This window comes from Oncorhynchus tshawytscha, linkage group LG09 (assembly GCF_018296145.1).
Source record: "Oncorhynchus tshawytscha isolate Ot180627B linkage group LG09, Otsh_v2.0, whole genome shotgun sequence".
In the NCBI taxonomy this organism is placed as follows: domain Eukaryota; kingdom Metazoa; phylum Chordata; class Actinopteri; order Salmoniformes; family Salmonidae; genus Oncorhynchus; species Oncorhynchus tshawytscha.
The window spans coordinates 46,520,343-46,548,080 of NC_056437.1; the positions used below are offsets into that span (position 1 = coordinate 46,520,343).

A 27,738-nucleotide genomic window follows, 5' to 3' on the forward strand; every position below is an offset into this window, starting at 1 on the left:
CCCTCCTGTGTAGACTTGCACTCGGGTCGCTCTGAGCCCAACGGCCGCCCACGTAGGCTCCCACTCACACTGCCATGGAGTGGGAATCAGCTCTGGGATGCTAATGCAGACTCGACTCACTGAGGTGAGAGTTATGAAAGATTCATTTTTCAGAGGGTTTCCAATAGCAACCCACCACAGCCACTGTTATTTTACTCCTCCTCTGGTCTTGTCGGTTTGAAACACGGCACTAGGAGTTGTGGAGAATGAGTGAGTATAGCTCATGTTTAGTGAATTAACACGCAGTTTAAAGAGAGTCATCGTAGCACAATTTCTGAGGTGTGGTCGGGCATGTGAAGGATTTATGAAGGTTGAGGTGAGCATTGATAGGAGCAGGGGGGAATGAGTGGATCAACACAATGGCACCCTACCATAGAGCCTTAAAATGTTTGACAGTAGCATTGAACAGTACAATGGTTCCCAATGGATGTGTGTATTAAGCCTAATGAAAAAGTAAAGACATTCGTCAAAGTAGATAAAGTGGGGTTCGAGCTAGGCTAGATGGCATCTCTGGGATACTTTATAATGGTGTCCCCTCTCAGGTCTCACTCACCCACTACCACAAATGGGAAGAGCCTGTCAATGGCTACAGTAGGCAGGGCACTTGAAGCATGTTAAAACACAGACAAGCACAGACACAGCCAAACACACTCCTGTGCAGAGTATCTGCAGGAGTTAGCATGGGGGTGGGGTGTAATGGAATTGAATTGTACCACTCCAGGTTGGGAGACAGCACATAATGGAAATGGAACCGTTTACAATAAAGTACTCATTAAAAAGCACCACAACCTACAAAATCCGAATCTAAACCCCTTATAGGCGAGGCTACTAAGTGCACACAAAGTACTGTGTCATATTCACTGGGAACTAAACAAGAAATGCTCACTTACATTTTCTGTTATAAAATGCTTTGCCATGGTGTGCATTAATGAATACCACCCTGCTGACTCGTGTACACAAATTTGCTGAGCCGGATATGTTGTTTTCTTCATTTTCTACATTTCTACAATAGAAATGTTTGGTTTTGTCACTTTTCGCCACTATTCGTTGAACTAGTCGTGGCCACGTGAGCTTGCTATGGTGTAAAGCAAACAGCAGGGGGTGTCATCAGAGCATAAGAACTGTGATAAGTGCCAGAGAGGATCGATGAAGACAAACAAATAGAGTAGCCCAGAGGTCTTACACCCATGGATCTGTGAAATGTAAATTAATTGATATATAATTAATTGATATATCTCAATATAAGACTATGCTGGTATCAATGAGACTTCATTGATGGGGAGGGGGTCTTTTGTTTACATTCAGTTAAAGATACTGGGTTTCCTAGTGGCGCAGCTGTCTAAGGCACTGCATCTCAGTGCTAGAGGTTTCACTACAGACGCTGGTTCGATTCCAGGCTGTATCACAACCGGGTGTGATTGGGAGTCCCATAGGGTGGTGCACAATTAGCCCAGTGTTGTTAGGGTTGGCCGGGGTAGGCTGTCATTGTAAATAAGAATTTGTTCTTAACTTACTTGCCTGGTTAAATATATATATATATACATTTTTAAATATATCAGGGGTGTCAAGCTCAATTAGTGCAATGTCCATAATGAAAAAAAAACAACAAATTTGCGTGCCAGACATAGCCTATTATGTTTGTTTTTACACAAAAAGGTACATACAACTGCAACCCAAACTGTTTTATTTGAAAAAATATTAACCTTTATAATATCCACTTAAAAGTACAGTGCATTCAGAAATGATTCAGACCCCATCCCTACTTCCACATTGTATTACGTTACAGCCTTTTTCTGAAATGAATTAAATAAAAGAACGTCCTCATCAATTTACACACAATACCCTATAACAACAAAGCAAAAACAGGTATTTTTAATTTTTTGGGGCAAATGTAATAAAAACAACAACATAAAGACCTTATTTACATATATATTCAGACCTTTTGCTGTGAGACAAAAAATTGAGCCAGGTGCATCCTGTTTCCATTGATCATCCTTGAGATGATTCAACAACTTGGAGTCCACCTGTGCTAAATTCAGTTGATTGGACATCATTTGGAAAGGCACAAACCTGTCTATATAAGGTCCCACAGTTGATCACGCATGTCAGAGCAAAAACCAAGCCTTGAAGTTGAAGAAATTGTCCGTAGAGCTCCGAGTACAGATTGTGTCGAGGCACAGATGTGGGGAAGGGTACCACATTTATTTTACAGCATGGAAGGTGGGGAGGGGGTGGGGGGGCTTGGTCAGCGAGGTGACTCAGAACCTGATGGTCACTCTGACAGAGCTCCAGAGTTCCTCTGTGGAGAATGGAGAACCTTCCAGAAGGACGACCATCTCTGCAGCACTCCACCAATCAGGCCTTTATGGTAGAGTAGCCAGACAGGAGCCACTCAGTAAAAGGCACCTAAAGGACTCTCAGACCATGAGAAGCAAAGATTCTCTGGACGGATGAAATCAAGAATGAACTCTTTGGCCTGAATGCCAAGCATCACGTCTGGAGGAAACCTGGCACCATCCCTACGGTGAATCATGGTGGTGGCAGCATCATGCTGTGGGATGTTTTTCAGCAGCAGGGACTGGGAGACTAGTCAGGATCCAGGGAAAAGATGAACGGAGATCCTTGATGAAAACCTGCTCCAGAGTGCTCAGGACCTCAGACTGGGGTGAAGGTTCACCTTCCAACAGGACAACGACCCTAAGCACACAGCCAAGACAAAGCAGGGGTGGCTTTGGGACAAGTCTCTGAATGTCCTTGAGTGGCCAAGACAGATCCTGGACTTGAACCTGATCGAACATCTCTGGAGAGACCTGAAAATAGCTGTGAATCGATGCTCCCCATCCAACCTGACAGAGCTTGAGAGGATGTGTAGAGAAGAATGGGAGAAATTTCCCAAATACAGGTGTGCCAAGCTTGTAGTGTCATACCCAAGAAGACACGAGGCTGTAATCACAGCCAAAAGGTGCTCCAACAAAGTACTGAATACTTATGTAAATGTGAAATTTCAATTTGCAAAAATGTCTAAACCTGTTTTTGCTTTGTCATTATGGGGTATTGTGTGTAGATTGATGATGGTAAAAAAAACAACAACAATGTGATCAATTTTAGAATAAAGCTGTAATGTTACAATATGTGGGAAAAGTAAAGGAGTCTGAAGACCCACCTTCCATTCATCAAGAACTGTATTTGGCCATATACCCTGGCTGTGTCCCAAATGGCACCATATTTCCTATATAGTGTTCTTTTGACCATGGGCCCTGGTCAAAAGTAGTGAACTACACTGACCAAAAATATAAACGCAACATGTAAAATGTTTCATGAGCTGAAATAAAAATCCCAGAAATCTTCCATACGCACAAAAAACGTATTTCTCTCATGTTGTGCACAAATTAGTTTACATTCCTATTGAGCATTTCTCATTTGCCAAGATAATCCATCCACCATGATAGGTGTAGCTTATCAAAAAGCTGATTTAAACAGCATGATCATTACACAGGTGCACCTTGTGCTGGGGACAATAAAAGGCCACTTTAAAATGTGCAGTTTTGTCACACAACACAATGCCACAGATTTGTCAAGTTTTGAGTGTGCAGTGTGCATGCAGACTACAGGATTGTCCAATAGAGCTGTTGCAAGATCATTTAACGTTAATTTCTCTACCATAAACTGCCTCCAACGTTGTTTTAGAGAATTTGGCAGTATGTCCAACCGGCCTCAAAAATTGAGGATTATTTCTGGCTGTAAGAAATACCTTTTGTGGGGGAAAACTCATTCTGATTGGCTGAACCTGGCTCCCCAGCGGGTAGGCCTATGGCCTCCCAGGCCCACCCATGGCTGCGCCCCTGCCCAGTCATGTGAAATCCATAAATTAGGGCCGAATGAATTTATTTAAATTGACTGATTTCCTTATTTATTTATTTATTTATTTATTTATTTATTATTTCACCTTTATTTAACCAGGTAGTGTCACACCCTGATCAGGTTCACCTGTCCTCGTTATTGTCTTCACCCCCTCCAGGTGTAACTTGTTTTCCCCAGTGTATTTATCCCTGTGTTTCCTGTCTCTCTGTGCCAGTTCGTCTTGTTTGTTTCCAAGTCAACCAGTGGTTTTCCCCGTTCTCCTGCTTTTTGTATTCTCCTTTTTCTAGTGCTCCCGGTTTTGACTCTTGCCTGTTTCTGGACTTTGCACCCGCCTGCCTGACCATTCTGCCTGCCTTGACCACGAGCCTGTTTGCCACTCTGTACCTCCTGGACTCTGATCTGGTTTTGACCTTTTTGCCTGTCCACAACCATTCTCTTGCCTACCCCTTGGGATTAATAAACATTGTGAGACTCCAACCATCTGCCTCCTGTGTCTGCATTAGGTCTCGCCTTGTGCCTTCACAGGTAGGCCAGTTGAGAACAAGTTCTCATTTACAACTGAGACCTGGCCAAGATAAAGCAAAGCGTGTGACAAAAACAACAACACAGAGTTACACATAAATAAACATACAGTCAATAACACAATAGAAAATCTATGTACAGTGAGTGCAAATGTAGGAGATTAGGGAGGTAAGGCAATAAATAGGCCATAGAGGCAAAATAATTACAATTTACCAATTAACACTGGAGTGATAGATGTACAGATGATAATGTGCACGTAGAGATACTTGGGTGCAAAAAGATAAATAACAATATGGGATGAGGTAGTTGGGTGTGCTATTTACAGATTGGCTGTGTACAAGTACAGTGATTGGTAAGCTGCTCTTTCAGCTGATGCTTAAAGTTAGAGAGGGAGATATCAGTCTCCAGCTGGAACCTGCTGGAGTGCGTGCTACGGGTGGGTGTTGCTATGGTGACCAGTGAGCTGAGATAAGGCGGGACTTTACCTAGCAAAGACTTATAGATGACCTGGAGCCAGTGGATTTGGCGACGAAAATAGCGATGGCCAGCCAACGAGAGCATACAGGTCGCAGTGGCCGTGGCCGTGGCTTGGCTGGGTCATTTTTCGGAGGACGCACGGCTCTTGACCTTCGCCTCTCCCAAGTCCATATGGGAGTTGCAGCGATGGGACAAGATTGTAACTACCAATTGGATACCACGAAATTGGGGAGAAAATAGGCCTGCAAGACATTTATTTTTGTCTCGTGTGCCGGATTGAAGTGGTTTCTTGACACCATGCCTGCTTAACCCAAAAGCCATCCGCACCAATGTGACGGAGGAAACACCGTACACGTGCCGACCGTGTCTGCGTGCAATGCACCCGGCCCACCACAGGAGTTGCTAGAGCATGATGGGACAAGGAAATCTTGGCCTGCCAAAACCTCTGCTAACCCGGACGACACTGGACCAATGGTGCGCCGCCTCATGGGTCTCCCATGCACGGCCAATGTGACACAGCCTGGGATCAAACTCGGGTCTGTAGTGACCCCTCAAGCACTTCGATGCAGTGCCTTAGACCACTGTGCCACTCAGGAGGCCGCTGCAAATTGATTTTAACAAACAATTGATCCCCCAAAAAATGTGTCCCTCCGTTGAATTTCAAAATCCCGATGTGGACCTCAAGACAAAAAGTTTGCCCACCCATGCCCTGACCCTAATCCTAACCTAACCCCTCACCCTAACCACTAACCCCTTACCCTGGTAGTCTATTGGTTTGAGCGTTGGGCCAGTAACCAAAAGGTTGCTGGATCAAATATCTCAGCTGAAGGTAAAAATCTGTTCTGCCCCAGAGCAGAACAACAGTTCCCCCGGGCACCAATGACGTGGATGTTGATTATGGCAGCCCCCTGCACCTCTCTGATTGAGGGGTTGGGATAAATGCAGAAGACACATTTCAGTTGAATGCAGTCAGTTGTTCAACTGACTAGGTATCCCCCTTTCCCTAATTGTAACCCTAACCATTAAGCTTAAAATAGCTTTTGTCCAAACGGGGATGTGGCAAATTTTCCTTGTTTTCTCTCCTTGTAGGGACTTTTGGGGATTCTAGGTCCCCACAAGGATAGAAGAACCAACCAACCCACACACACACATACACATCAATCACTCTGTCTTGCCTGCTGGTGCGTTGCTTTGTTGTGCAGTGCACCCAGTCCTAGTGGAGTCCTGCCTTGGAGGAATGGCTGTGCGCTCTCTGGGGGACGTGGCCAGAGTGGACAAATCATGCTAATTGTCTGGGACAGAAACGGAGTGCTAAACCCAAGATGAAGGCAGAGAGAGAGGCTCTCTCAAAAGCCATAGCCGCTCCTCAACTTTTGCTGCTCTGGTGTCTCCTTGTTTTGTCCCAGTCAGGTAAGGGAAACTTTCCCCTGTTTTTGGGAAACACCAGGCAAGGCAATGTGTGTGGGAGGTATTTAGAATGGAGTGGACAAGTAAACGGTTTCTGACAGCGATTTGTTTGTCTGATAGGTTGGACACATACATTTTGTGTTTTTCATATTCTACTTGCAAGAACATGTTCAATTATGCCTACTTTGTCCATGTCAAACAAGCAAATACACGTTTCCTTATTATATATTAGCTTACACTGAGTGTACATAACATTCCTTTGGTTTCTTTTGGTCTCTACTGAGTTAGGTAAATCAGCTTTTTGTTTTTTTGCACTTTATCTGTAGAACAATCTTCAATGTGATGTTTTGGTGCCTCTAGGTGAATTCAGAATGCTGATTGAGGACCTTATTACTGATTGTGTTTTATTTTAATTTTTTATGAACGTGTTTTTCTTTCTGCTTGCATTTTGTATTTATATTTTGATGTGTGTATTTTCTGTCATTTATGAAATGTAGGGTTCATCTGTAAAAGAGACCTCGGTCTCAGAATGACTCCCTGATAAAAGAAAGATTAAACAAATAAAAAATAGCCACCCTTGCTTTTTCCATGACAGACGGACCAGGTGAAAGCTACAATCCCTTACCGATGTCACTTGTGAAATCCACTTCACTGCTCTTTTCACTGTCATTGTAAAATAAGAATTTGTTCTTAACTGACTTGCCTAGTTAAATAAAGGTTAAATAAAACATTTACCAACAACAAAAAAATAATATATATATATATATATATATAAACTCCCCGACATAGACTGACCAATTGAATCCAGGTGAAAGCTATGATCCCTTACTGATGTCACCTGTTAAATCCACTTCAATCAGTGTAGATGAAGGGGAGGAGACAGGTTAAAGAAGGAATTTTAAGCCTTGAGACAATTGAGACATGGATTGTGTATGTGTGCCATTCAGAATGGGCAAGGCAAAAGATTGAAGTGCTTTTGAATGCAGCACATGATGCTGCTGAAGGGAATATGGCATCAAATATCTGGAAACCATGTGTTTGAGGCATGTTACATTTTACGTAGACATTCTTATCCAGAGCAAATTACAGTAGAGTGCATACATTTTCATATTTGTTTGTAGTGGTCCCCAATGAGAATTGAACCCACAACCCTGGCATTGCAAGTGCCATACTCTACCAACTGAATCACACAGACCCATTCCACTAATTCCACCCCAGTCGTTACCATGAGCCCATTCTCCACAATTAAGGTGCCACCAATCTCCTGTGGAGAACTGCAAAGCTTCTGGGTTTTTCACGCTCAACAGTTTCCCCATGTGTATCAAGAATGGTCTACCACCCAAAGGACATCCAGCCAACTTGACACAAATGTGGGAAGCATTGGAGTCAACATGGGCCAGCATCCATGTGGAACGCTTTTGACACCTTGTGGAGTCCATGCCCCCTGAGGGCAAAATGGGGTGGAACACAATAATAGGAAGGTGTTCATAATGTTTGTACACTCTGTGTATTTTCATTCAATCTGAAAGCACAATGCCACACAGTACAGTAATCCTAAATTACTAGAAAACCATTTTGTAGTCAAATTGTTGACACTCAAAAAACAACACATAATCTGTGGATTTAAAAAATTGATGAAGATATATTATTTGTCAGAAAGCAGTCACAATAGGACCCAGAAAAAGTCCTGGAGTAAAATGTACTTTCAATGGACATTCTCCACTGAGAATTATTTTTTTTGTCCAGGATGGCTTAATCTGGGTTTGGGAAACCGGCCCACAAGGTTTAGACTTTAACAAGTGTTTGTATTTGACCTCTGTAGAGCCCATGTGGGCACTACACTACTCAAATGTCTTCCGGTTGGTTTAGCAGGTTAGCCAAAGTCCTCCACCAGTATGAATGGTGATGTCATGGAGCCAAACTGCTCTGTGAGAATGGCAATCAGAGGATCCTCCAAGCAGAGAGGATCATGGTGAAAGGGCAGATGTTGGTTGGTGAAGGACCTGAGCTCAGGGTATTGAGGTACGACCTAGAAACATAAAGGGGAAGATATACGAAGAATCTATACTTTTGTAAATATATCATTCTAACTTTACATGAGATATATAAAAAAGGTGTGAAGACACAAGCATAGAAAGAGGTGCGATTGTGTTGTCATCAGCAGAATCACTGGGGTCCTCTGTCTCCGGGCTCAGCCAATCGGGGATCTCGTGTATGCTCTGAGGGCTCTTTTCATGGACTGCCAGGGAGGAAGTTGGTCCAAACAATCGCCACTTTTGTCAGCTCATCCCAGCGGTCCCAGAGAACTGCGAGCCGTTACCACGGCGATGCAGTGCTGCCACGCAGGCTCGCTTCAGCACACTCTGCCCCAATGGAGGAGGGGGCCCAGTGCCCACAGTCGAGTCATCAGCAGCCTACCACCCACAACAACAGCCAGCAGAGCTAGATACAGTCATTTGGCTCTCACTTTAGCCCACTCTGAACACATACTGTAGGCTATTTCCCTCACAGAGATGAAACCTCTGGTCAATGAACTCAGAAAGTATTGCTGCAAAATCTGTTGGCCATAACTTAGACTGTTTGAAATATGTTGTTGAAATAGCTAAGGGGCTGAGAGGAGGAAGCTACGCATATGCCCGGACAATGACCTGTTAACGATGAATGGAAAGAAGCATGCCACTCAATCAAAGACCGCCTAGTTACGGCTGGGATGGTGGTACTGGTGTGGAGATTGTGGACAGTCCAATATTCTTCAGAACACTAGCATTCACAGAGTAATGGAATAGGAAAGGCAGTACGTTTCCATTAAGAAGTGGGCCAAGTCTCCTTGGGTACACGATCTGGGTAAAGCTTGTTGTTGGATGGTTTGCTACTAGGCCTATTTGAAAGACACTTGTAGCAACCTGAAGTGGCATTGCAGCTAGTGCCCTACCTGTGCCCTACTGCGGTGTAATGTGTAAGTTAATCTGTCTCACATGCGTGTAAGTTACATTTGTGTAATTTTACTCAAATCTGATAAGATAAAGAATACAAATATGATTACAAATATGCAAAATATAATATGTATGGTGGTGCTTACACATGTTCCAGGAGACTAGAACCTGAATAAATTGACTAGATACAATAAGGTGGATCTTATACATCCAGTCTGTTCCATCTCCTCTATGACTAGGAAGTGTCGAGGGGGTCAACATCACCAGCCCTGGCTCCCTGATCCGGGGGACGTTGGGCGGGGAGGCACTCCTCTCCGTCCGCTACAGCAGCTCCAGCCCCGACGCGCCTGTCATCAAGTGGCAGCTGAAGAGGGACGACAAGCCTGTCACTGTGGTCCAGTCCATTGGCACCGAGATCATTGGGAACCTGAGGCCAGAGTACCGGGACCGCATCCTGGTGTTTGAGAATGGCACCCTCCTGCTCCACAACCTCAAGCTCTCAGATGAGGGCACCTACGAAGTGGAGATTTCAATCACGGATGATACATTCACTGGAGAAGGGAGTATCGACCTAACTGTGGATGGTAGGTGGTTCATAGTGTAAGTAAGTAAGCCTTGGAAAAGTAAGCCTTGTCCATGCCAGAATGGACCATAGGGTAGTAGCCTATGTCCTTATTCTGTAGCGTGAGGCAGTTTGATATACAAGTACACCCACTGGACAGGATGCTAGTCTATTGCAGGACCTTATCCCTAATCCATCTCTTTAATGCTGAGTGTCAAGCAGAGGCATTGAGTACCCTTTTTGGAGTCTTTGGTATGACTCTACCAATTTCAGGGTGGATACTAAGGTCACTAAGTTGGTTGGTGAATAGTCCTCTGTGACATGACTTGCATTAAAGAGGCACTGCTTGCAGGGACTTCTGGCATTGTCTGTGACAAAACCAAAAGCTTTTTGACATTTTTGTTTATATTTCTCATTCATAAGACTGGGCTGAATTGCATGAATTTGTATGAATAGGCTGAATTGTCAAGGAAAGTGCAAGGGACAGTAGCCCAAACAGTGTTGAACCTGTGAAGTCATTGTCACATGGGTCACCTGAGAAGTTGTATATGTACATTAGCTGACTCGTGACACATTTTTTTCACCATTATATCAGCATAACTTTTGACCCTGAACGAACAAGAGATCCTAATCTTTTCATTGCATTGGGGTATTTCAGAAACATGTGTGACTACTATGCTTCTTCTCCATAGAGCCCATATCCAGGCCTTATGTCCACATGGAGGCCTCCTCAGTGCTGGAGCTCAGCGAGCACTTTACCCTCAACTGCTCCCACGACAATGGAACCAATGCCAAGTACAGCTGGCAGAAAGGCGGTAAACCGCTGACCAATGAGACGCGCCTGCAGTTGTCACCTGACCAGAAGCTCTTGACAATTGTGCGGGTGCTGATGGTGGATGATGACATCTACGGCTGCATGGTGGAGAACCCTATTGGCAGCATGAAGAGCCTGCCCATTAAACTCACTATCTACAGTAGGCTTAACAGTGGAACTATAGGCTTGAACCAGTGGCAATTTAAAGCCACAATCTGCAATCTGGTTTTCTGTAAAATGGCAGCCCCACCACTTGCTTTGCTATAAAGTAGAGGGATGAGGATGGAGAAATTTTGCTAACTCCTGTAATACTCTCGCACTCTCTAACCCATGATATAGGCTTCTTTAGTAAGTACTCACGAAGTAAAATTGAAGTTATTTTCATAATTTCATCTCAGAGCGCTTTCTTAGGCGTACAAGTCAGTGGTTCAAGCCTAGGGCATGAAACAAATACTTCACTGAAAAGCACGTCCTTGTACTTTAGGGAAGGGGTGAATAAAGGCAAATGCAAATCATGATAGCTTCTGTAAAATAAACCCAAGGCTCTCACTCTAGAGGGGGAAAAACATCATTGTAATGTACCATTAGCAGACAGAATGCGTGGGAGGGAAGTCGATCACTGGCTATACATGCAGTACATGACTACATCACAGAGACATGAGTGTGTACGTGGGAGGACGGGGGAGAAAGTACATACTGTAATTCTGCTTGAACATACTGTTAAGTAGCTCTCCTGTGACATTTATTTTCCTGTGCGGTTACCACCCAAATAGTACCGTATTCCCTATATAGTGCATTATTGTTGACCAGAGCCCTATGGGCCCTGGTCAAAAGTAGTGCACTGAATAGGGAAACAGGTGCCATTTGGGACACAACCTGTGACACTGTTATGCTCCTGACCCTCTTGTGTTCCCCCCACAGGGAGGAGTTCCCTCTACATCATTCTCTCCACCGGGGGTATTTTTCTTCTCATCACCTTGGTTACAGTATGCGCCTGCTGGGGGCCTTCCAAGAAGTAAGAACTAGCTTATTGATGGTTGTCTCACTCGCTACATGTTTCTGGATGCTTCTCTGTCTGTACATCAAATCAAAGTTTATTTGTCACGTGCGCCGACAGTGAAATGCTTACTTACAGACTCTAACCAATAGTGCATAAAAGGTATTAGGTGAACAATAGGTAGGTAAAGAAATAAAACAACAGTAAAAAGACAGGCTATATACAGTAGCGAGGCTATAAAAGAAGTGAGGCTAAATACAGACACCGGTTAGTCAGGCTGATTGAGGTAGCATGTACATGTAGATATGGTCAAAGTGACTATGCATTTATGATGAGCAGAGAGTAGCAGCAGCGTAAAAGAGGGTTTGCGGGTGGGACACAATGCAAATAGTCCGGGTAGACATTTGATTACCTGTTCAGGAGTCTTATGGCTTGGGGGAAAAAACTGTTGAGAAGCCTTTTTGTCCTAGACTTGGCACTCTGGTACCGCTTGCCATGCGGTAGTAGAGAGTGCAGTCTATGACTGTGGTGGCTGGGGTCTTTGACAATTTTTAGGGCCTTCCTCTGACAGCGCCTGGTGTAGAGGTCCTGGATGGCAGGCAGCTTAGCCCCAGTGATGTACTGGGCTGTATGCACTACCCCTACTGTTGTTCCATGTACAGAATCTGTTGTTCAATGTGTTTCTATTGGCTAATAGCAGTAATGCCTAATAAAAATTTTATCTAATCATTTTTGTATATATTTTTCTGATACATCAAGGGCTCTTAAAATAAAAAAATAAAATAGCTAAATTATCCTTGGTATGAACATCTTAAAACAATTCCATATGTTAGCTTAGACCCCCCCCACCCCCTATCCCCTGGCTTAGACAGGGCTTAGACTCTAAAGGGTTTAACAGTTGTATACTGTATCATTTTAGCACACAGTTTAATCTCACATGTATTGTACGTTTATTATGCAGAGAACGTCAGAAACGGCAAATGAAGCCCAGAGGTTTGGCAGGCCTGCCAAGGCATTTAATAGAACACCCTGATTATTCCCAAATCAATCATGCAGGTAAGAAAACTAATAATAACTTTTATTTGTATTTCCAATTTATTCATAATAATAAAATAAAAATGTGTGCTGCACCAAAGGTGTTCATCCAATGTCTTTTTCATCCTGTTCAGTTCGAGTTTTACCAAAAATTATGACTGAACATGAACGCAAGAATCCAGTGGCACTCTACATCCTCAAAAAGGTAACTCTCGAAATCACAAAAAACATGTAAATCTGTCACCATCACTATCAGACTCAAAACAACTAAATAAACCCGTCTGAATAAATGTTAATTTATTAAATCGATAAAATGGACAGAGATACTGTGGGGGTTTGTACATTTTTATTTCTCAACCCTCATTCAGTTGTTAGGATGACCACAATATCTCAATGTAGAATGCAATACAGCCACTACACCTTAGGTATTGTTTGGACCTGTTTAGAGAGCATTGTGTGTGTGTGTGTGTGTGTATTGACTTGGTTCCCCTCTTTGTAGGATTCCCCTCAGGAAGACCATGACTCCCCCAGCAACATAGGCCTGGGCCTCCCCTCTGTACCACCTAGAAGCCCTCCCAGCTACAGCAGCTCCCTGCCCCCCTCACACTCCCCTGACCCCCCTGCCCGCTCTTCTCGCAGGTACCCTCGCACCCCAGTAAGCTCCCCCTTCACATCACAACAACAAGTTGCAGAGCAAAACCGCCACCCCCTCCCCACCCCGCACTAGAAGCTCCAGGCGCATGTTCCGCAACCCAGGGGGCATACTACCTGCCCCTCAGTTGGAAGAGCCCACCCCCATACTGGAGATCAATGGCGCCACTCTGCCCTGATTGTCTATATGCAAGTCCTGGAGAGATGCAGTGTGTGCAGGCTTTTGTTTCAGCCCAGCACTAACACATCTGGCCTAAATTTAAGACCATGATTAATTTAAACATAGGCACCAAAGGGAACAAACTGGACATTAATTTTCTTTTTTTGTTGCAAAATGATTTAAAACAGTTTATTTTCAGTGGCCTAATGAATATGACCCGGGTGTGTTGAAGCTGGGCCAGGAAAAAACGCTTCCACACACCATGGCCCCTGTGGTCCATGCCTTGGAGCTGCAGAGAGATGTGAATATTTCTGTACGTTCACATGGTGACTGTATGTTTGTAAATATGTTTTTATGACGTGATAGTGCAGTAATGTTTGTCTCAGAACCCAACACAGCACTTTAATATTCTCCTCAATGGATTTGTAAATACACTGTCATCCTCCACAACTGTATGGGTCAGTTTAGTTTCTTTTAGTACAGTACCAATTTCTTTTAGTACATTTTGTATGGTGTGGATGTTTGTAATTGAACTACTAATGGTCTGTGTTCTTGGTATCATAGTTGAATAATCATTCAATATTTGTTTTCCTTTGTCAAGATTTATAGAATTTGTTAAGAAAAACAGGATGCACTGTACACATCAGTAGAGATGTTCAATAAAAGGTATGAAGAAATATTTGTCGTCATTTCTAAATTTGTTTCACTTAAAGTTAAACTTTAGGGAAAGTTTGAATGTTTCAGACACTTTGTCCTTAATATTGTTGGTTTGTATTTTTTTTTGTTGACATTTATCCATACAGCTTACATAGGGTTTCTTCAGACAGTCATCGTGGTCGACATCAATGCAATCTCTTCATCTCTGTTCACAGGGAATGTTTGTGCCCTGCAATAAAACAGAGGGGACAATTTCAACACAGTACAAGCTTTATGTAACTTGTTCCTTTTTGTCTAATGCTCATCATTCTGTTCTCGAACACAGAGAGAATCTGTTTGCTGATTCACGGTTTCACCAAGAGGACAAAAGCATGCCTGTTCAGTGACGACTGTGGCTTTGTGGTCGAGGCGTGGAGAAGAAAGAAAGCAATTCATCTGCCTATCCCAACATAAACATGAATGAATAAATTGGAGAGTGGAGACAATACACAATTTCTCCACAGAACAGAGATGCCTGGATAACAATTAGGTGTTGTTACCATGTTTTCTCACTAGAAAACTGTCACTCGCATGACTTGGACTTTTCAGTAGGTCTAAATCAAACAGCCTATTTCCATAGATGTAAATTATCAATTTATCTGCAAAAGTATTTCAAGCAGGTCTAACTTGATTCAGCTACTGGAGAAGAGTTTGACAAAATGCATGTGTAGTCGACTAGTGTAGAGAGAGTGACAACAGCCCTATGATCATGACCTGTACTGCAAAAAAACGTGACAAATAAAGAACTCCAGACACTGACCTTGGAGATCTATTATTGGAGCTTGAAGCTGCAAAGCAAGATGGCTACCTACCTGGCCTATCATACCTGGAGACATCCAGAGGGGTGAGCCCTATCGTAGAGAAGCTCCCATATGGCCTGCAGGAAACGTGGACATCATATGGGTCAAACGTCAAGCTATAAAACAATGTCACCTTCCATTCTGGGTGTTCGCCAACTTCATCCGTAGAGAAGCCAAAGTCAGGGCAGACCCCAGCTTCAACCTCTTCTCCTCCCATTCGGCACCTGTCAGAAGAGACGAGCAAGACAGACATGGGAAGACAATATCTGTCCACAAAATACAAGTATCTTCAACAGAGAACACAGGGGATCAGAAGAAACCAGCCATTAAATCTGCAAAGTAGATTACGTAGGTCACCAAGCCTCATCCGTTAAAGAAGTGTGGAGGTTTCAGAGAAGTCCCTGGAAGACCACAAACAGTACCTCAAAGAGAACTGTGTGTTTTCAGTGCTGCTCTTCCACAAATAATCTCGCCAAGAACTGTAAGGTAACGGTGAAATGCAGCGAATGTGAATGCGGCCGGCACCTCTCAGCACTCCATCCTGGTCCAGCTCCATGGAAGTTAAGCTCATCCCCTTCCTCTTTAGAGCATAGCAGGGAGGAAGAGGAACCAGCCAATCAGGTCACATCTAAGTGCACCGCGGTATGTGGAAAAGGAATGAGCGTGAGAGCATGCTCCAAGATATGCCTTGTAAATGTGTTCCAGAAGGATGCCGTGAATAATCAAAAAGGATGTGCGCTATACTGGATGAACAAAGCAAGATCAGAGTTCAACATCTTCAAGGTCAAAGGTAGTTCATCACCATACACACTCAAGATGTGCGTGGTACTAACAGAGACAGCTGGCAGGACGGCCCGTGGTTACGTTGTGGAGTCAGTCGACGAGAAGATGAGACTCCGCCTTCCCACGCTCATCAAATGTAACCAAGTCCCTAACAACCACTCAGCTCGCCACCACAGTCACCTGAGACGCATCGCAAACGAGATCCCACCTCTGGATTCCGATGCCGACATACTTCTCCTCTTAGGCAGAGTTGTCTTGAGAGTACATAGTGAGGAACGAAATCAACGGTCCAGACAATGCTCCATTTGCCCAGAAGCTAGACCTAGATTTGATTGTTGTCGGGGATGTGTGTCTCAGAGGTGCCCGCAAACCATCTCAGGTGAGTTTGTTCAAGACATCCATCTTGGAAAATGGTCGTCCAACCTACTTCAGCCCATGCAGCAGTCAGGTTAGGGTGAAAGAGAAGCTCAGTTACGGAGCACCGCAGAAGATCCTTGACGAGCCAAACCATCAACACAACTCACTGACACTTACCGGAGAGAACCTGGGTCAGCCAATCTTCTGTCGCACAGCTAGCATTCACAAACTTGCACCTTCGATTGACTCAAGATTCCTTCAGGTCACAGACAACGAGGTCTGCCAAGACCACTCCAACAGCTGGGTCGCACCCTTTCAGAAACCCAGAAGACGGTTGCCAAACAATATGGAGTATGCTTAGTCGTCTCACCTCACTCTGTCGTACTCTAGCAAAGCAGGCTCAGATGAAGGAGCAATTCGTAGAGTTCATGCAGAAAACGCTCATCATCGACCATGCAGAGGTAGCTCCACCAGGAAGGTCAAGAATGCTGGTACCTCCATTTGGAGTCTATCACCCTATAAAGCCAGAACAGAGCCGTGTGGTGTTCAACTCAAGTGCACCATTCAAAGGAGTCTCCCTCAATTATGTACTCCCCACAGGCCCTGATCTCAACGACAGCCTGCTGGGGTACTCATGAGGTTCAGGAAAGAACCTGTGGCCATCACTGCTGATATCCAACACATGTTCCACTGCTTCGGGATGATGGAGGATCACAGAGACTTCCTTTGCTTCCTGTGGTATCGCAACAATTGTAGACTACAGAATGCGTGTCCATGTCTTCGTCAGTAGCCTGTCCCTTGTTGTCGCCATATACAGTTGAAGTTGGAAGTTTATGTACACTTATGTTGGAGTCATTAAAACTTGTTTTTCAACCACTCCACAAATTTCTTGTTAACGAACTATAGTTTTGGCAAGTTGGTTAGGATATCTACTTTGTGCATGACAAGTAATATTTCCAACAATTGTTTACAGAGATTATTTCACTGTATCACAATTCCAGTGGGTCAGAAGTTTACATACACTAAGTTGACTGTGCCTTTAAACAGCTTGGAAAATTCCAGAAAATGATGTCATGGCTTTAGAAGCTTCTGATTGACATAATTTGAGTCAATTGAATGCGTAGCTGTGGATGTATTTCAAGGCCCACCTTCAAACTCCGTGCCTCTTTGCTTTAAATCATGGGAAAATCTAAAGAAATCAGCCAAGACATCAAACAAAAAAATTGTAGACCTCTATAAACACCATGGGACCACGCAGCCACCAAACCGCTCAGGAAGGAGACGTGTTCTGTCTCCTAGAGATGAACGTACTTTGGTGCTGAAAGTGCAAATCAATCCCAGAACAGCAGCAAAGGATCTTGTGAAGATGCTGGAGGAAACAGGTACAAAAGTATCTATATCCAGTGAAACGAGTCCTATTTTGACATAACCTGAAAGGCTGCTCAACAAGGAAGAAGCCACTGCTCCAAAACCGCCATAAAAAAGCCAGACTATGGTTTGCACCATGTGCAGTTGCAAACCTTAGTCTGGTATTTTTTTAAGGCGGTTTTGGAGCAGTGACTTGAGTTGATTTTAACAGGGACAGTGCACATTAAGCAACCACAGTCCCTGGGCAGGTTATTAAAAACAATTACAATATAGACAATAGCAACATAGGACAAGCAAGACATAGCATACAGACAGAGCAAGAAGACAAAATTCATAAAAGCAACAAAGTGTTTCCACTCCTCACTTCTTCCTTGTTGAGCAGCCTTTCAGGTTATGTCGATTATAGGACTCATTTTACTGTGGATATAGATCATTTTGTACCCGTTTCCTCCAGCATCTTCAAAAGGTTCCTTTGCTGTTCTGGGATTGATTTGCACCAAAGAACATTCATCTCTAGGAGACAGAAAGCATCTCCTTTCTGAGCGGTATGATGGCTGCGTGGTCCCATGGTGTTTATACTTGCGTACTATTGTTTGTACAGATGAACGTTGTACCTTCCGGCATTTGGAAATTGCTCCCAAGGATGAACCAGATGTAACGGCCGTTGTTGGTGGAAGAAGGTGAGGACCAATGCGCAGCATGGTATGTGTTCATGATGTTAATATTTAATGAATCAAACTGAACACTGAAATACAAACCAACAACGTGACCGAAACAGTTCTGTCTGGTGCAGACTACAAACACTCAACAGAAAAGAATCACCCACTACTCAAGGGTGAAAAACAAGCTACCTAAGTATGGTTCTCAATCAGGGACAACGATTGACAGCTGCCTCTGATTGAGAACCATACCAAACACAGAAATCACAAATCATAGAAAAAAGAACATAGACTTCCCACCCCAACTCACGCCCTGGCCATACTAAAACAAAGACAAGACGAAGGAACTAAGGTCAGAACGTGACACCAGACTTGTGGAGGTCGACAATTTTTTGCTGATTTCTTTTGATTTTCCCATGATGTCAAGTAAAGAGGCACTGCGTTTGAAGGTAGGCCTTGAAATACATCCACAGGTACACCTTCAATTGACTCAAATGATGTCAATTAGCCTATCACAAGCTTGTCAGGATTTGGCCAGGATTGTTCCGGTTTTGGCCACTAGATGCCCCCATTGTGCTTTTTTGACCCTTTTGTTTTCCCCTGTTTCCAGATTATTATTTGCACCTGTGCCTCGTTTCCCTTGAATGTATTTAAACCCTTAGTTTTCCTCAGTTCTTTGCTCTGTGTTTGAATGTTAGCACCCAACCCCAGTGATGCTGTGAATCTGTGGTACTCTCCTGTGGTACTCTCCTGTGGTACTCTCCTGTGGTACTCTCCTGTGGTACTCTCCTGTGGTACTCTCCTGTGGTACTCTCCTGTGGTACTCTCCTGTGGTACTCTCCTGTGGTACTCTCCTGTGGTACTCTCCTGTGGTACTCTCCTGTGGTACTCTCCTGTGGTACTCTCCTGTGGTACTCTCCTGTGGTACTCTCCTGTGGTACTCTCCTGTGGTTCTCTCTCTCTCCTGTGGTACTCTCTCTCTCTCCTGTGGTACTCCTGTGGTTCTCTCTCTCCTGTGGTACTCTCTCTCTCTCCTGTGGTACTCTCTCTCCTGTGGTACTCTCTCTCCTGTGGTCTCTCTCCTGTGGTACTCCTCTCTCTCTCCTGTGGTACTCTCTCTCTCTCCTGTGGTACTCTCTCTCCTCTCTCCTGTGGTTCTCTCTCTCCTGTGGTACTCGTTTATTTATTTTTGATTATCTTTTGAGGCTTTTCCCCTGTTCTACCTACCACCTTGTGGATTTACCTTGTCACTTGGAGGATTACCTTTTTCTCTTGGAATTACTTTTGATGTGGATTTATATTTTTGCCTGAAGTACTTTCCTTTTTACTTTATTAAAACAGTCTCAAGTACTGTTGTCTGCCTCATCCTCTGGGTTCTGCCGACTATTAGTGGCTCAGTTTGCTAAGTGACTGTTTCTCACACCGTAGACCCGAGTTTGTAACCATGTCCTGACAACGCTTCTAAAGCAATGACATAATTTTCTGGAATTTTTCAAGCTGTTTAAAGGCACAGTCAACTTAGTGTATGTAAACTTCTGACCCACTGGAATTCATCATACAGTTAAATAATCTGTCTGTAAACAATTGTTGTAAAAATGACTTGTGTCATGCACAAAGTAGATGTCCTAACCGACTTGCCAAACTATAGTTATGAAATGTGTGGAGTTGTTGAAAACACGTTTTAATGACTCCAACCTAAGTGCATGTATACTTCAACTGTATCTCCAATAACATAAATGAACCTGGGTGTTCAACCCCCCTCACTCATCCCATATGGGTGGTGCATGGAAGCAGATGATTGGCATTGCACATCGTATCCGCGACTGCATGCTCCTCCAAGGTGAATCTTCATTCCTTACACACAAAGTCCTGTCAACACTGATGGCCGAGTTCACTGCTGTGATAAATGCCAGGCCTCTCATCCCAGTATCTTCACACCCAGAATCACCCCTCATCCTCACTCCAGCTATGCTCTTGACCCAGAAGACTGGTGTCCCCTCTCCTCCACCAGACCAAGTTTTGGGGAAGTAGAACTCCACAAGCAAGAGTGGAAGCATTGTGACATATTGTGTTGCCAGAGACCACCTCAAACATTTTAAGCCATAATTGCGCTCTATATGCCAATTATTTATGGAGATATGGCCATGTGAATCCTGTCCAAAATGGCCCTGTGGAGCTGGTTGGTGGTCATTTTGGAAAACTGAGTATAAATAGGGTGCAGTGCTGCAGGAGTGCAGCGGAGTGACTAATCAATGTCTCGCAGGATCACTTAATTAATGATTCATTAGTAATCTGCATAACAGCCTGAGAGAGAGTATTCAGACCCCTTGACTTTTTCCACATATTGTTACGTTACTACCTTATTCTAACATGTATTAAATTATTTTTTCCCCCTCATAAATCTACACACAGTACCCCATAATGACAAAGCAGACACAGGTTTTTAGATATGACATTTACATAATTATTCAGAGCCTTTACTCAGTACTTTGTTGAAGCAACTTTGGCAGTGCTTACAACCTTGAGTCTTCTTGGGTATGACGCTAAAAGCTTGGCACACCTGTATTTGGGGAGTTTCTCCCATTCTTCTCTGCATATCCTCTCAAGCTCTATCAAGTTGGATGGGGAGAGTCGCTGTACAGCTATTTTCAGGTCTCTCCAGAGATGTTCATTCAGCTTCAAGTCCGGGCTCTGACTGGGCCACTTAAGGACATTCAGAGACTTGTCCCGAAGCCATTCCTGCACTGTCTTGGCAGTGCGCTTAGGGTCGGTGTCCTGTTGGAAGGTGAACCTTCAGCCCAATCTGAAGTCCTGAGCACTCTGGAGCAGGTTTTCATCAATTATCTCTCTGTAATTTGCTCAGTTAATCTTTCCCTGGATCCTGACTAGTCTCCCAGTCCCTGCCTCTGAAAAACATCCCCACAGCATGAGGGGTTTCTTCCAGATTGGACGCTTGGCATTCAGGCCAAAGAGTTCAATCTTGGTTTCATCAGACTTTCATCAGATTTTGTTTCTCATGGTCTGATAGTCTTTAGGTGGGTTTTGGCAAACTCCAAGTGGGCTGTCATGTAAAAGTGCCCAAGCCGCCTCCCGGGTGGTGCAGTGGTTAAGGGCACTGTACTGCAGCGCCAGCTGTGCCACCAGGCTCTGTCGTGACTGGGAGGTCTGTGTTGCGAAGCACAATTGGCCTAGTGTTGTTAGGGAGGGGTTGGCTGGTAGGGATATCCTTGTCTCATCGTGCACCAGCGACTCCTGTGGTGGGCCGGGTGCAGTGCGCGCTAACCAAGGTTGCCACAGTGTTTCCTCTGACATATTGGTGTTCTGGGTTGGATGCGTGCTGTGTTAAGAAGCAGTGCGGCTTGGTTTGGTTGTGTATTGGAGGACCCTTGACTTTCAACCTTTGTCTCTCCCGAGCCCGTATGGGAGTTGTAGTGATGAGACAAGATAGTAGTTACTAAAAATAACAATGGGATACCATGAATTTGGGGAGAAAACAGGGTAAAAAATCAAAAAATAATTTAAAAAATGTAAAGTGACCAAGCCAATCATTTTACTGAGGAGTGACTTTCCATAAAGACCTGATTGGTGGAGTGCTGCAGAAATGGTCGTCCTTCTGAAATGTTCTCCCATCTCCACAGAGGCACTCTAGAGCTCTGTCAGAGTGACCATCGGTCCCCCGATTGCTCAGTTTGGCTGGGCGGCCAGTTCTAGGAAGAGACTTGGTGGTTCCAAACTTCTTCCATTTAAGATTGATGGAGGTCACTGTTCTTGGGGACCCTCAATGCTGCAGCCATTTTTTTGGTAGTCTTCCCCAGATCTGTGCCTCGACACAATCCTGTCTCGGAGCTCTATGGACAATTCCGACCTCATGGTTTGGTTTTTGCTCTGACATGCACTGTCAACTGTGGGACCTTATATAGACAGGTGTGTGCCTTTCCAAATCATGCCCCATCAATTGAATTTACCACAGGTGGACTCCAATCCAGTTGTAGAAGCGTCTCAAGGATGATCAATGGAAACAGGATGCACCTGAGCTAAATTCCGAGTCTCATAGTAAAGGGTCTAAATACCTATGTAAATAAGGTATTTCAGTTTTTTTTAATTACATTTGCAAACTCTTCTAAAAAACTGTTTTCCCTTTCTCATTATGGCGTATTGTCTGTAGACCGATGAGGAAAACATTTTATTTAATCCATTTTAGAATAAGGCGGCAATGTATCAACATGTGGAAAAAGTCAAGGGGAGTGAATATTTTCCTAATGCACTGTATAAATGGCATTTTATTGTCTTTTTCCAGACCCTCTCAAACATTTTAAGCCATAATTGGTCTGTAAGTGTAATGTGTCTGTGTGTAGCTGGTGAGATGAGTCAGGCGCAGGACAGCAGATATGAGTAACGAAAGCAATTTTACTCATTAATATAACAATACACGTCGTATAAATACAAGGCCACAAATACTGACCGCAATACAATAAACAATTACTCACAAACAAACATGAGGGAACAGAGGGTTAAATAACGAACTAATAGTAATTGGGGAATTGAAACCAGGTGTGTAAGACAAAACAAATGGAAAATGAAAAGTGGATCGGCGATGGCTAGAAGGCCGGTGACGTCGACCGCCGAATGCCGCCCGAACAAGGAGAGGGACCGACTTCGGCGGAAGTCGTGACAGTAAGTACCAATTATTTACGGAGAAATGGCCAAATGAATCTTGTCCAATATGCATGCAGTTGGTTGGTGTCCATATTGGAAATGGCCAACCAGGGGGGTAATGGACAAAATCTGTGATTGTACTATAGCCAAAAATACTTATTTAGACATGTCCCAGCTGTGTGTGAAATTTGGTGGTGCTATCAGCAATTTTTTCCTGTAGCCGCTGGACTATGTGTCACGTCGGTTATATATGATTCAGGAGACAGGCGCAGGAATGCGTAATAGGGTTTTTTATTCAGCCCAAATTACAGTGTGCCATGTAAAAGCACGGGGACGAAGACCAAACACACGTACACAAAACACAGGGTTGAAACACAAACAAAAGAGTGAGGAGTAGCTCGAATAAATACACACACGCACAATGATTAACACCCCAGTAGTAGACCAATTTAGACAGTGAAAACAGCAGAAGGGGGACTCAATCAGTGGACCACAGGTGCAGAGGTGAACACCAGGACCGGGAATTTGTGTGTCTGTATGTGTCCAAGTGTTGTCAATGCTGTCAGGTCCACAACCTAAAGAAAAGCCTGACCTTATTGGGTACAGAAAGTATACTCTCCACCACTTATTGCTGCTTTTTTACCATGTATCAAAAAATTGCCCAGGGCAAGGAAAACACAGAGGCAGGTTGATTACATCTGCTTATTGAATTCTAACAGCCCAAATATATTTTTAATCAACTCACTTCTATGCCTAATGTTTGCTCTGTGCTTCTGAGCCGAGAGGACATTTTGAACGGGCTAGAATGGGCCTGGTTAACTCAAACCACATTGACTGGTATCTGGTACGACCATTCAGATTGCATTCACAGATTCTGTAGCGGGAACCAAAATAACTCAAGTAGGTGTTTCAGGTACCAAGCTTATGGGCATGTGGCAGCAGTGTGTAGGAGGGAGGTTCCTATGTGAGAAGTGTACAGAAGGTCATGAGACAAAGGAATGTGTCGTATCGGTGAAAGAAGCGGTATGTGTTCATTGTAGGGGTTCCCATGGTGCTGGAGATCAGAAGCGACAGAGGCAGGTTGAGGTTGCCACGGTTAGGAGTTGTACAGGAGGTGTCGTTTGCTGAAGCAGTGAAGAAAGTAGAAAAAGAGAGGTCAAGGGGTAGGGATCCTAAGAGGCTCCCGGTGAGTAGCATACTTTTGCCAGTTCAGTGACAGGACTGCAAATTAATTGTGCTTCAGCGAGGTTGGCTCTTTAGTGTTCATTGCCATGGTTATCAACTGTACCGCAGGAATAGAATGTAAGTTACAGAAAATAGGTGTTGTGGTGGCAGCTTCGGAGAAGTACTTGAGATTTTACTGCAGAAGAGTTTACTGGGAGTGTTGAGTGGTAGTGCCCCATCCTCCCAGGCCGTTCGCGGGGTGTAGGACCTGATGGGGTTAAAATAGTGGAATAGGGTGGTGGGTTTTTAATGAGTGTAGCCTTAGATGGCAGGGTAATTTGTTACCTTTTTCCTTTTCGTGTCAGAAAGTATAATGGATTTATACTCTAGTGCAGTTGGTGGCGGTAACGCAACATATTTAATGCCAACTGCCGTTAAACCTAATCAAAGAAGAAGAAATGAAGTAGGTGGAGCAAAAATGGTTGCATATGTCATCCAACAACATGAGTCTACTGTGGCAGTTGAGAAGCCAAACAAACTTCTTTGCATGGATATTTCAGTTATGGTTCGGTTCACAGACGTAATATTCGTAAACGATTTATATCCCTTTTTTATTTCACCTTTATTTAGGGACAAGTAATACTCATTTCAAAAACCTGTTGTAGTTAGTGAATCTTAGCTCTTAGCTAGGTTGGTTGAAGAAGTAGCTAGCTAACGTTGCATGCAAATTGAACCAACGTTTCAATTAGTGGGGCACATGCTCAAAGCAAACATGGTCGTCAAAATAAAGTATTGGCCGAGAGGAACCAGGCAGTTGCACCTGCAGGCGCCTGGGTGAAGAGTGGACAAGACTACCACGATAATGAGCATCCAACTGCAAGTCACGTGCTGTAGTTAGCAACATCAATTATTGTACTGGAATAGGTAGATAGCTGGAGCATATTTACCTGTTGACTTATTCTCGCATGGGCCAGATTAGTACCCTGCTAACTGAGGGGCTACAGGTGGAGATGCAACAGGAGAAAGAGGATAGTCTTTGCCGGTTTCAGGACGAAGTGTGCCGCCGCGTGGCGCAACAAGTCCGCATCAGGCGGCAGCTTCAGAAGTCATGCGAAATAGTGACTAGCCTATATTGTGTGGATAATTTACATTGTTGTATTGCCATAGTTGCTTTTAGTAACTCAGGGGTATTTACAAACACTAGTGTTTATACCTATTGTAATGAGTTACACAAAAACAGTCTGCTGGAAGCCAGAAGTTAAAAACAATTACATTTTAACTTGAAGGGAAACTTCACAATTATTCAACTCATATTCATCATCTCCAGCACCACACCCAACATTTCTTGGTTTTGTTGTAAGAAAAGATAGAGGAAGATACGTCTTTCAAATGTATGTAATTCTGTGATTGATTAAGTTAGTTAGTAAATAAATAAATAATTAAGCCAATTTGTATATCGCTGATTCATGATCTATGCTAGGGTTCGTGCAGATATCCAAGGGTTTGCGACATTCAGAATATGACTGATGAGGTAATAATACATTAATAGAAGACCGTAATTGATAAGATATGAACATATTTGAAGAGTTAGTTCAATAAAATAGAGACTATAAACATTTTCACGTAGTGCCCCTACTTCCTAGTTAATTAAAGTTACATGATTAGATTAATCACATAAGGAATAATTACACATAGAGAATTTATTTGATAATATAAGTCTTCACAATTAATGACAGCAAACTCTACCACAATCCCCTCCAAATCAGCAAATCAGATGGGATGGCGTATCGCTGCAGAATGTTGTGGTAGCCATGCTGGTTAAGGGTGCCTTGAATTCTAAATAAATCACTGACAGTGTCACCAGCAAAGCACCATCACACCTCCTCCATGCTTCACTGTGGGCACAACACATGCTGAGCTCATCCGTTCACCTACTCTGCATCTCACAAAGACACAGCGGTTGGAACCAAAAATCTCAAATTTGGACTCACCAGACCAAAGGACAGATTTCCACCGGTCTAATGTCCATTGCTTTTGTTTCTTGGCCCAAGAAAGTCTCGTATTATTATTGGTGTCCTTTATTTGTGGTTTATTTGCAGCAAATTGACCATGAAGGCCTGATTCACGCAGTCTTCTCTGAACAGTTGATGTTGAGATGTGTCTGTTACTTGAACTCTGTGAAGCATTTATTTGGCCTGCAATTTCTGAGGCTGGTAAATCTAATGAACTTATCTTCTGCAGCAGACGTAACTCTGGGTCTTCATTTCCTGTGGCGGTCCTTATGAGAGCCAGTTTCATAATAGCGCATGATGTTTTTTTCGAATGTGCTTTCACAGTTCTTGAAATGTTCCGGATTGACTGACCTTCATGTCTTAAAGTAATTTGATGGACTGTCGTATCTCTTTGCTTATTTGAGCTGTTCTTACCATAATGTGGACTGTTCTTGGCATAATATGGACTTGGTCTCTTACCAAATAGGGTTATCTTCTGTATACCACCCCTACCTTGTCACAACACAACTGATTGGCTCAAACGCATTAAGTATAAGGGCACAGGGCGAGACCCAGATGCAGACACGGGAGACAGATGGCTCGAGTCTCTGATATTTATTAGTATCCAAAGGGCAGGCAAGAGAATGGTCGTGGACAGGCAAAAGATCATAACAAGGTCAGAGTCCAGGAGGCACAGAGTCAAGGCAGGCAAGAGTCAAAACCGTGCGGACTAGCAAAAAACAGATAAGAGGAAAAAGCAGGAGTACGGAGTAACACGCTGGTTGACTTGACAAAACAAGACGAACTGGCACAGACCGACAGAAAACACAGGTAAAAATACCCAGGGGATAATGGGGAAGATGGGTGACACCTGGAGGGGGTGGAGACAAGCAGAAGGACAGGTGCAACAAATCAAGGTTTGACATTAATAAGGAAAAAAATTCCACAAATTAACTTTTAACAAGGCACGTCTGTTTACTTGAAATGCATCCAGGTGACTGCCTCATGAAGCTGGTTGAGAGAACGTCAAGAGTGTGCAAAGCTGTCATCAAGGCAAAGGATGGCTACTTTGAAAAATCTAAAATCTAAAATATATTTTGATTTGTTGAACCCTTTTTTGGTTACTACATGATTCCATGTGTTATTTTATAGTTTTGATGTCTTCACTATTATTCTACAATGTACAAAATAGTTTAAAATATAAATATAAATAAAATGTGACATTATGTACTGTGAAACATTTGATCTCAAATCCAAAATGCTGGAGTATAAAGCTCAATGTACATTTTTTTGCTTCAGTGTCAGCTTTTATTTGAGGGTACAGTAAAGCAAACATAGTCAGTGATATTTCTTTATCTGCTGTAATGAAAACACTGAATAAGGCCACGCAAGCACTGAGTTGATACTGTTCTGGATTCTGTGAGTGTGATTTTTAGATTGAGACCCAGCGCTATATTCTGACTCAATGTAACTTTTTGCATCTATATCTAATGTGCATCTATATCCATCATTGATCTCTGCTCCTTATAGACCTAGGCGACTTGCCCTTTTTATCCTCAGTGATGCAGATGGATTTTTTACACAGATGTTGCAGCCTTGCTGGCTGAACATACTAATTCAGTGACATTGCCATTAGTGCTGTCATTAGCTCTATAGATAAAATAGATATTCATACGGGCTGGTTCTGGTTTTTCAGCTCAGCAAAGTCAAGAGGCAGGTCAGACACAGACTGGTGGCCTGTCAAATGTTCCAAGATGGAGAAGTGATGTCAGAGCTCCCTGGGGGATTATGGAAAGTGTCTCCAGC

General features: G+C 43.5%; 1 protein-coding gene and 1 long non-coding RNA gene across 2 annotated transcripts; one reads left to right on the forward strand and one right to left on the reverse strand.

The window, feature by feature from the left end:
• The first annotated feature begins 6,044 nt into the window (after nucleotides 1–6,044).
• Nucleotides 6,045–14,095, forward strand: LOC112258054 (hepatocyte cell adhesion molecule-like). The gene is made up of 7 exons (XM_024432127.2): nucleotides 6,045–6,309; nucleotides 9,479–9,823; nucleotides 10,494–10,775; nucleotides 11,537–11,630; nucleotides 12,574–12,668; nucleotides 12,782–12,852; nucleotides 13,147–14,095. Exons 1-7 carry the CDS (start codon nucleotides 6,222–6,224, stop codon nucleotides 13,372–13,374), a joined length of 1,203 nt encoding a protein of 400 aa, XP_024287895.2. The 5' UTR covers nucleotides 6,045–6,221; the 3' UTR covers nucleotides 13,375–14,095.
• A 31-nt stretch (nucleotides 14,096–14,126) lies between these two features.
• LOC112258055 lies at nucleotides 14,127–18,116 on the reverse strand. Its single transcript, XR_002954675.2, has 3 exons — nucleotides 18,077–18,116; nucleotides 14,967–15,178; nucleotides 14,127–14,344 (listed from the first exon to the last, which is right to left on the reverse strand). It is a non-coding gene; the product is annotated as an uncharacterized LOC112258055 (long non-coding RNA).
• Between the last annotated feature and the right edge of the window lie 9,622 nt (nucleotides 18,117–27,738).

Excerpts from the sequence above, each read along its gene's own strand:
- LOC112258054 (XM_024432127.2), top strand. The coding sequence starts at position 6,222 with ATGAAGGCAGAGAGAGAGGCTCTCTCAAAAGCCATAGCCGCTCCTCAA. Across the intron at positions 11,631-12,573 it reads TGCTGGGGGCCTTCCAAGAA|AGAACGTCAGAAACGGCAAA; the intron begins GTAAGAACTAGC and ends TTTATTATGCAG. Across the intron at positions 12,669-12,781 it reads TTCCCAAATCAATCATGCAG|TTCGAGTTTTACCAAAAATT; the intron begins GTAAGAAAACTA and ends CATCCTGTTCAG.